Source organism: Centroberyx affinis, unplaced genomic scaffold (assembly GCF_046629955.1).
Source record: "Centroberyx affinis isolate AG114_WGS23_722 - 3 ecotype Tasmania unplaced genomic scaffold, CSIRO-AGI_Caff_v1 ptg000111l_1, whole genome shotgun sequence".
NCBI lineage: Eukaryota > Metazoa > Chordata > Actinopteri > Beryciformes > Berycidae > Centroberyx > Centroberyx affinis.
Genome location: NW_027278813.1, coordinates 822,017 through 832,562, shown reverse-complemented (window position 1 = coordinate 832,562; position 10,546 = coordinate 822,017). Strand labels below are relative to the sequence as shown.

The 10,546-nt window shown below is 46.7% G+C and overlaps 1 protein-coding gene across 1 annotated transcript in view; it reads left to right on the top strand.

Annotated features, from left to right (window-relative positions):
* The first annotated feature begins 5,012 nt into the window (after positions 1–5,012).
* Positions 5,013–10,546, top strand: part of tspan9a (tetraspanin 9a) — a 63,695-nt gene continuing 58,161 nt past the window's right edge. Inside the window, exon 1 of the mRNA XM_071526457.1 lies at positions 5,013–5,381. Within this exon, the coding sequence (XP_071382558.1) occupies positions 5,013–5,381 (369 nt within the window). The remainder of the gene's footprint in view (positions 5,382–10,546) is intronic.

Sequence of the window (10,546 nt, the reverse complement as noted above, 5' to 3'; positions counted from 1 at the left end):
AGTGAGCCGGACTTGTGACCGTGGCTGTGACTCAAATTCAATCAGTAAATCAGAAACATTCAATGGCACGATAATGTGGACGTCAAAAATAGTGCCATTCCGCCCGAGCAAACACATCATTCTGTTATTCAATTTAGCTACCAATGACTTTCATTGCAATCATCAGCAACTGCCGAATGATTGGAGCCTGAAAAGTTAAAGTGATTGGGTGAAAATAGACTTTATACATCAGGTTAACATTCTAGATCGATTCTATCTTGTACCCGAAAACAAACTGCGTAACTGCAACTGAATTAGGCAACAAAACATCAAGATTTTAACTGGATTTCAATGAGAGCCATGTAAATATTTGGGATTTTTTTGTCCCATCATATTAGCCAAAATGTACTTTTACCCTTTCAGCCCAAGCCGTTGTTGTAAATAAGGCCGAATTAAGTGATTAAATGTATATCTTATTAGCTCACAACCACCTCCACTTTTTAGTTATTTCTGTGTGGTAAAAGCAGAACCCCAATACGGTACAGCTCTCTCATCTCAGTGTGTGATTATTTCACCCAGAAGATTTAAGGCGATAAACTGAGCTATTTTCCAGTGATATTTTGGGGAAAATGAGTTTCATATAAAGGCACTCGATGAGATCTGCCTGTCGTGACCAAAAACTAGGCATCAAAGTGGGCATAGAAAAGATGGATAGATTGACTTCCGGTGTTTTACACTAGCCACCCGGCCCACACTGGCTTACGAGACACCTCCATACATCATGCTGTTTTTTTGTGAATCACAAAACATATTCCTAAGCAAACTCAGGAATCATACAAAAAAAGTACGTTGCCATTTTCCCTAGGCTTCACAGATAAAGCGCATATGCAATATACTTTTTCAAAAGCATATCTCAAAGGTCTATAATACGTCAAATTAATTTCATTTTCAATTTCGCCCAAGTCGTATAACACACCTCCCCCTCTTATTTCTATGGCTAATGGTAATGTGCCTGATCTCAACAGAGTGATCTTTGGCTTCTGAATCCATGTTCTTATTAAAACATTATGTTCATAGTTTATACCACATGTAATTATGTTATTTTCTTTGAGGGAATCATTTGTTTTTAATATCCTCTAACCCTCTAATCCACTATAGTGGATTTTAATGTGTTAGTCAAAGTGTTTCTAACCCCATGACCCTTATACCGGATCTGATGTAACTCTGCCTTGTGGCGTCACCTGGGGTTTTTATTGTAAATGAAAAAATTGAATATCTTATTAAATCATCTGCAGCTCCACATTTGTATGCTTTCTGAGTATAAACAGTATCACCCCAGATGCAGCACATATGCGTAATTTATATCTCTGTGAGTTGAAATGAGTCTCAGTCTCTCTCTAATGTAGGACTTTGTTCTACTGGTCTAATTATTTAGGAAATATCATTTTACCCCCTACTGTTTCTGCAGGCCAGGATAACTTTGTTGTGTAGACCACATATGCTGTTCTTAAATAGATTTCTGCATACTAATACTGCCCACCATACAGTAGGAGTACGGAATGTAATCCCCATATTTCTCCCCGTTATTTTAATATTCCTTTCACAACTGAGCTAAATCTCTTTTTGATGATACATACTCCTGACTCCAGTAGCGCTGTTGTCTTTCATAATTTGCCTGTTCCATAGTCTCAATGCTCTGATGCAGGTTCAGGGTTCAAGTGTTTGCATTACATTAGCTTTTGCAATATTTTGTGAAGCATTATCAGAAAAAGCCCTGGGTGAGTCACTGTTGGTTCCCTGTTCCCTCTGAACTCTAATCTCTCTGGCCTCGTCTGTCTTTGCAACATATGTTGAAAGCGCTGCCAGATTTACTCAACATCAGAGAGAATGTTAGAATACAATCCCATCCCACCGCCCCCATCTTAGCCCAGGCTTGCTTGTTTCTCTGGTCTGCTCTGCTCTGCTGTGCACCGCGTTGCTTTTCAACTTCTCTCCAAATCTCAACTCCTCTGTGTCATCCTTCAGACCTCCGTCTCTACCTGAGTCTCTTTCTTTTTCTCCTTCTCTCTCGCTTTACCCTCAGAACCTAATGCGGCAGCGCAGAGGCCCGTTGCACTGAGTCGATGGATGGATCCGTGCGCGACTCAGGAGGGAGCGGGCTTGGATGTGTCCTTCAGGCTACTTGAAGAACCAGCAACACATGCACACTAAGGGCCCCACCGTGGACCGCGTTGACATATATTGGATTGAATTAGGAGTTAAGGGCTTGATGTTCACCGATCGGAAAGCTCCTGGGTTCTGATACCGTGTCTTTGCGGCTCTCCGGATGTACCAAGAGGGGGCTGATGGGAAATCTTGTTGCTCCACCTGCAAGCAACAGCTTTCATCATGCAATACTGCCACTCTTGGCAACACTAAAGCTTTATTAAAGATGAATCAACCTTAATCATGTGGGGCAGCTGCCGCTAGAAAAGATCAAGCTGTCTTTGGAATTGTAAACATGTTTGGTGAAAGACACTTGAGGGTTTGTGGAAGCTGAAGTGAATGGTCTGTTGTCAAATGTGTAAGAGTTGTTGAGTGATAAAAGCAGTATTGCATTTGTTCTACATATCCAACACGTAATGTCAGTTATATCAAATTGATAGTGTAAGATTTAATATGGAAAGTTTGTTAATTTTTAGTTGCTTATTAATTATTATACCGTTGTTCATGCTAATTAAGCTTTCGGTGCCTCGGCCAGGCTTCCCACCGTACCTGAGCCTCCTCAAGGCCACGCTTTATTCTCGGTGAAACACAGGAGAATTGGATTAGGTTGTCCATGTCTATTGGGTATTACTGGATTTACCTTTAAGACCATTCAGCTGAAACTCTTCCCTCCATCTGTCTGTGGGTTCAGCCATCGCCGGCCTCAGCCAGCATGGCAGATGACCATTACCGCAACCTGCAGTGTGACGGTAAACCTGTTTTATCAAGACAAGCCCAGAGAACAGGTTGACTCTGTGAGTCAGCGAGGGCAATTATACTTCTATTGGCATTGTTACAGCTTACTGAAGGTTGAATTAAGCTTTAACAAGCACCACACGCAAACAGACACAACTTGAATATTAATAAGCATCCTCTTTTTATTGAAATTTGATGAGTGCCACCATCAGAATAGCTGGCTTGGCCATCCTGCGTCATTTAGCCTTTGTTCTCTGATCACACAGCATGTATATGTCAGTATTTGGGGAGTATTTCAGACCGGAGGGCTCGATAAATTTGAGAACGAAGGTCTATAAAATCACAGCTGTAATATGTTGTCAGCTCGGTGTGTGAAACAACTGAGGTATTCAGCGTTTGACCCTGGGTTTCCATAGGAGAGTGTTCAGCATCTTTCAGCCACGATCCCCTTTCCATGCTTCACATGGTGCCATAATTCCAAAGCCTGAACCCTGCCAGTTAATTGGCGCTCCTTACATGGATGTGGGCAGTGCAGTGATGAATAGCAACGGAGCAACTGCATGACAAAGCTGCAGCTCAGAACTGTCGCCACCACCCCAATCAAATGCGGTAATCACTCTGGTGATAGTAGTCTGATGTTAAAGCCCGTCTTCAGAAATAGAAGATAAATTGCCTGCTGTCAGAGTTAAATACGGGGTAAATATGTCAGCGTTCAGCAATGACCTCACGAGACCGCAAATTCAAACTATCTTGACGTGCGTCAAATCAGAGGTGCTGACGTCTTCCGTCGACCGACTGTGAAGGCTCTTAGTCACATGCAACATACAGTATATTGCTGATTTGCTGCCCTTCTCTTATCTCCTGCACCCCCAGCCCCACTATTTCAACCACAACCCTCCCTCATCTGCAATTCCCTTGACGCATGATGTATTTTTTTATGCTTGTTTGTTTATTCATGTTTAGCCTCCCAGACGCCCCTGACACTCTGACAGCGCCGATGAAATTGCTGAACTTGTATAGTCAAAGCAAACGCAGTGATGGGCTTATTAAAAGACACTGGGAGTGGAGAGGAGGAGCTCAGGTCGGGCTGCAGCTGCTGCATTGGCTGTCTGCTCAGCAATGGGGAGGGGCTGAGAGAGAGAGAGAGAGAGAGAGGGAGGGGGAGGAGGGCAATGTTCTTGTTGGGAGATAGGGAATGCCCGTTAGTTGCGTCTGCCGATAATAGCACATCAGCCACAGCGTTGCTTTTGGGAGAGTGCAGCACAGCCAGTGCAGAGGACTGAGTTGCTGAGCACAGAATGGTACACTAGAGAACACAGAGAGAGAGAGAGAGAGAGAGAGAGAGAGAGAGAGAGTGGAAGCAGGGGAAGAGAGAGAGAGCGCATCAGAGCACGTTGGAGTGCAGAGGGGCTGAGACGGCACAGAGAAGAGGAGGACGGAGAAGGAGGAGAGCAGAGGAAAGACACAGGGGAGGAGAGGAGTGAAGGGGAAAAAAGTTGCCAGCTCTGGGGGTGGAAGCGTGTCACGTACCTCCCCCCCTCCTACCCCCCCTTCTCCGAGAACCGGCGCTGAGGTCAGCAAGGGAAACGTGGAAGTGGAGCAGCTGAGAGCGGGAGATTCGCGAGGGGGTCTGACTCCCACTGGAACAGCCCAGCACAGCACAGGACAGGAGAGGAGAGGAGAGCAGAGGAGAGGAGAGGAGAGCGCTGTGACATTACAGGATAGGGTAGAGGGAACACTTTCAACTTGCTCCCACAAGGACGGTCCTGTCGTAAGGCGAGGGTAATGCTCCTCGCAGGACACTTCTGCACGGTTACTTCAGGACTAGACGGCAGCAAGCAGAAGACCCCTAAGCCTGGGAGAGGTGCCTGAGCGGTGCAGTCCCACTCACTTCTACTCTGGGGACTCTCTCACCCGACCTGCTTGGGTGCAACCCGCGTGCCTTGCGGTGGACGCGATTGTGCTTCTGTGTGCAGAATCTGTTTTGGATCAGAGCGTGAAGGCTGTGGAGACTTTGTTCTGTCCTGTCATCTCTGAGACTATGGTAGACTGTGCGTCAGGGAGCCCTTCATCAGCAGCCGCAGCCCTAGAGCATGGAGAAGTCCAGCAGTGAGGAGTCAGCCATTCACCGTAGCCCGTCCGTAGATAGCCGCGACTCCGATTTTGCCCGAGCCTCCACGTCTGGCCGGCCATTCGGCGGCCGCGGCTTCACTGCCGGCGCGTTCTACGGCTCCACGGGGCCGCGCAATAACGCACAGCAGGGGCAGGCTGGGACGGCAGCTGACGCCAGCGCGGGAGACAAGCCCACTAATAAGTACAGCTCTCCCAAAGGCAGCAAATACGTGGTCTTTTACCTGGATCTATCCTTTGTGTTCCTTTTAGAATTCAAGAAGTGCAACATGGCAAGAGGCTGCCTCTGCTGTTTGAAGTATATGATGTTCATCTTCAATCTCATCTTCTGGGTAAGTGGCTCATTATTTTCTTCTCTACTTTTTCCGCACCACCCTACTTGATGATAATTATACAAATGTGTAGATGCAACCGACATTTCAATGCCGATGCAGTAAATCTGGATTGAGTAACTCAGTGCCGGTCATTATCCATACACATGGTAATGCGTGTTACCTTGGGACAGCTCTGTGTGGAATGAGCTGTATTAAATGTTAATTTACGAAACATGTTATGGCAAGGTGATGGTTGTCTGTGCAATCGTGTGTTTCTGATCATTACATCAGGCTGTTTATGCATGCTCTCCTCCGCGCATGTTGCTATTCCTGGATGTCATTACAGAGTCAGTGGCATTGCACCAGGTCTCTTTTTGTGTGTGAGGGGTGGTGGGTAGACACCGGTGGTGAGGAGGGTGGGGGTTCGCCAGAGTCGCTCATTCAGATGGTTGTGCAGCATGTGCTGGTTCACAGCTAACATGGGATTGAAATGCTGCTTATGATGTGTAAGGAAAAGCGAAGATGCCATTTCATGTGAGGTGTGATGAGTAGCACGATATCTAGTATGGGGATATGTGATGACTTGGGTATCAAGAAAGTTTCAAATCATTCTGGAAGAGCCAAATATGAGAGTTGACCTGATTTGTATGTTTCATTTGAGGATTCACACTCTTGGGTAATAATGCTTCAATTTCAGAAAATTATAATGATTTAGCAATTTAGCAGTCTAATGTCCAGAATTGCTATAACAGGACATTTGGCTCTATCGCAATTTAATTCAAATGTGAGTGTAATTATCCATATCTGTAGTAATTATAGCAATACTCTAACAGGGGGAAAAAAATGGAACATAATATACTGATGCGCTCCACACAAAATGTACTCGCAATTAAATGTCACCCTGTGGAACCTGGCCAGCTTGTGGCATGCTTTGTTGTGTACCCATGCATGGGTATTTGTTGTGAAATTGGGCATCCCATGAATATTGACAGAGTGGATTATGGGGCTTACAGTTTATGGGGCCAAGCCTTTTGTGTGGAGGCAGTGAAGCGTGAAGCGTAAAAACTCTACCAACCCCGGCCCACCATGTCACTGGGTCGTGAGCCCTGCTAACTGGGGCACATCGGAGGGAGCAGGGTGGGCATTAGCTGGAGCCCAGCTGTGGAGAGGCCAGCATTAAAAACACACACACACACACACACACACACACACACACATACACCACGCAAACCAAGATCTATGTCAGTGTCCATTCCATGAGTCCATATACGCTGGTGTACAGCACAGGCTTGGAGCCAGGCTCAGGGCAGAAGCTGGAAAGGTCTCTGGTGCTTTAGTGCGATATCCACATATCACTCTCATATCATTGCCCATTCCACAGAGGCAAGGAGGAGAGTGATTGGCAAGGCAGACAGGAGCAGCGAATACTAAAGATATGCAAACGCCTTCAGGGCTCTACAGTTTGCCTTGCCCTGATCTAAATGTTTAACAAAGGGAAAGGGTCTGGGAAGCCTAGCTGATGTTGGATTCATTTATGCATAGGTTGATTTGCCTTGATGTGAGCACTCTCTTTTTGAGCTGAGTAATTGTGGGTAATATTTGTTTAGTGCTCACAACTGGACATCAGCAACTACTGTTTGGATTGGTATTATTTACTTATCAAATCATTCTGCCTGTGAGCATTCTGCATTGAGGAAATATGATTGATACAAGGGCTGATTAGACTCCCCCTTGCTAGAGCGACACCTTACAGTTGTCTGCCTGACAGCTCTGTCTTGCTAGGCTCATTTGATAGATCGATGGAGGTTGTCACAGTGCACCAGTATAGGTCAATCTTAGGTAAAGGTCACCGGGTCGCTGTTATCCTGCCACCTTCTTCAGGGACAGTCAGGGGGGATTTGTGTGAAGGGGTTTACTTCCCGGGTTCTTTGTGGGCTCAACTTGTGCTTAACCCTTTTCAGTGGCAAAACCCCTCCGCTAATAACCGGCTGCTGCACACCACTAATAAGGAGTTGGAAAAGAGGCTTTGGATTTCAAGGCTGGTGGCCTCTGACTGAAGTGGATCGTAGCCCGTGGCTCTCCATGTATGATTTACAGGCATGCTGAGAGTGTGCAGGGGGGGTGGGGGGGGCTCCCTTTAGTGTGAAGAGATTGGAGGACCCTCTCCTAAGTGTGCATGTATGTGTGTACATGCTGCGCAGAGCATCGGGATCTCAAGTGGCTGTGGACTTTTCACCAGGGCAGCACATCCCCTGCTGTGCAATAATTGAACTTCTCACTCTGGTAATGTTCACTTAATGACCCCCCCCCCCCCCCCCCCTCATGCATATTCCCTTCTCTAGCTGCGGATTGATGCGCTGTGTTTTCCACCCACCCTTAGCTCACTTTAATGGCAGTTTAACCACTGTCCCGAGGGGGGGTGAGGGCGCGGGGCGGGGAGGGTTGTATACCATGTGGCTGGCAGCCCCTCAGTCCATCAGCGTGTGACAGCTCCTGTCTCATTGGCGGCCGGCTGACTGTGAGCCTGGATTCTCAGGCAGCAGTGCGTCCAATTGAAGCTTTAGCAGAGCCCGGTAGAAAAGGTTCGCTCCGCAATTGGGGTAGGGAGTGGGTGGCGGTGGGTGGGGGTGGTGGGGGGTAGCCGGAGCGCTGCGGGATTGCGGGGGAGGGAGGGTGAGAGGCATCTTGTATCTTGACACCCCTGGGACCGTGCTGTTCTCCCTCTGACACTCCAGGAATCGCAAGGTTACTGCAGCTGGTAGTGGGGTTCGCCTCTGAAGATCTGACATCTCATCTCAGAACTGAAGGGGGAATGGTGCGGTAGAGTAACCCGATGCCAGGTACAGCGGGTGTCTCTCTGCTCTCAATGTGTCTACATGCGCGCACACACACACATAGGAGCACGCATACACACACACACACACACACACAGCCTTGAAAGTGCACTCACCACCCACACACCATCCGTTCCACGGGGCTTACAGCGGTAACTTGAAGCACAAGGTAAACAGCGGCAGGAACTCCAGGCATCTCCATGCATGCGCTCATCCTCAGGCCCCCCAGCAGTTGTTCATGACCATCTGGCTCCTCTTTCTTATAGGGGATTAGAAGAGTCTGAGTTGAAGGGGGAGTTTCGGGCAGATTAGAGCAGTATTGGGTGGTGAAGATTGAGAGTGCGGCTCCTTCGGACAACACTAAACGCTAAAGCCAACAATCATCAAAGCAAATGTTCCGAGTACAATGACAGCCTGCGATATGATTCAGTAGTGACGGGATCTGCTGGTGTGCGCATAAACACGCATAAACACACACACACACAAACACACACACGCAGTGGCTGTGTGGCCAACAAGATAGTGTGATTGATGTTAAGTCCTATTGGTGTCAGCCGTGTGAGCAGATCAGTGTTGGTGTGCATGCTGTGAGTATGGATTTCAGCCTCCTACACTGCAGTGTGTCCACTGTAGTCCCAGTCTCTATGTCTTCCCTCCACTGTTAATCTGTTCCATTCAAGATTCAATTTGGTGTCCACTGGTGCACATATTTATCTTGTTCAGCAATATTAGAAACCTTTGGACAGTAAAAAAATAAATTAAAAAATGACACGGAACAGAAGGATTCATACTGGCAAATAACAAGCAACATTGCAGGCAGGCACGCACACACACACACACACACACACACACTCTGTAGCTCCTGTGAAATATCCATTCCCTTTGCTTCTTCTTCTACTCGTCATGTACTACACATAACAACACAAAGTGCACAAACAATTTCCTTTGTTAGAAATAGGTTGTAGAGCTAAATTGGCCCCTCCCAGCTGTGCCATTATCGCACCGTATCAAAAGCTAAAGTCTCATTTGATTTCATATTTTAAAGAAAAAATGTCAGCTCAGCAGTCTTATCTTACACGCACAAGAGGGTGGTGGTATCAAAGCCCGTCCTTTGTTAGTGGAGAGAAAACCAAGTGTGTTTAGCATTCATGAATTCCTATGCTTGCTTAGGGGATTGCTGGAGGATTTATAAACCATTTGGTCCAAGGCAACAGAAGATTAGTTTCCCTATCGATTTAATCACAGAAGTTGACATTTTAGTTTCAAATGTACCCAGGCTCTGATGCTGCGACGAGTAGAGCTGATGGCAGATTCAAGGTGGTTTGGAACTCCATAAAGTATGGCAGAGCAAACATTTCACTCAAGCTGTCCCCTTCCCCTGGGATTTCGATCTAAGGTGCTGAAGCAATTTGCCTGTTTTTCATTCTCCATATCAGCAGCTGAAAAGTTCAGTAATCTTTTATGGCTCAAGAGACTGCGCATTGTAACAAATTTTCCAATGGCTGTTTTTTTTTTTTTCGTCTTCTTTTTCACAAGAGGCACAGCTGAACTCCATCAGTCACTGCCAGGTGAAGCAGGGACCGGGGCAGGGGGAAATAAATGAAGGTCGAGTCCGCTCAGTGAGATGATGAAACAAGCTGTATGCTATGCCGTCATATGCATTTAATTCCATCAATCCGGCATGAAAGTACCAGGCTTTTGGATTGGCTTTGTCTTTGAAATGGCAGAAGAACCCTCCCCAACTATGATAGATTAAGGCATAGACAGCCAGTAGATTCAATCAATACAAGTCATGCATGGCTGCCTCTTAGCTGGTCATTAAACCCATCTCATATTATGTATTCAGCATCATCCATATCAGTCTCATCATATACTGTGTAATGAGCTGATATAGTTCATCAACTGTCTGATCCTTCTGCTCATGTGAGCTGGCCCAATGATTTCTTCTCTTTACATAAACAGAGTACATCACTTTATTTACATGCATTTAATCATTTGAAGTCTCATAATTAGCATCCCCTGTAGATCGCTCAGCCTTGATTCGAATCGGCTGACCTGCTTGGTAAATATCTCCATATGCCTGCCTTTGTCCGGTGGATCGTCGGGGGAGATCACTCTAATTTACGCGTCTCTCACTCTCTCTCGCCGGCTGCTTCGATTTTTCCCGGGCCGTGTTGTGCGCCGCCGCTGAGCTCATTAGCTCATGTTGCAGATCAGCGGGGATACGGAGCTGCAATGTTTCACTCTAGGGGGTCGAGGTAATAGAGCAGGAGGATTGGAGGTGCGGTGGATGGTGGATGCTCTAGGTAGGTGGTGCTTTAGTGAGGGAATTAAGTCTCCCTCCCCGTT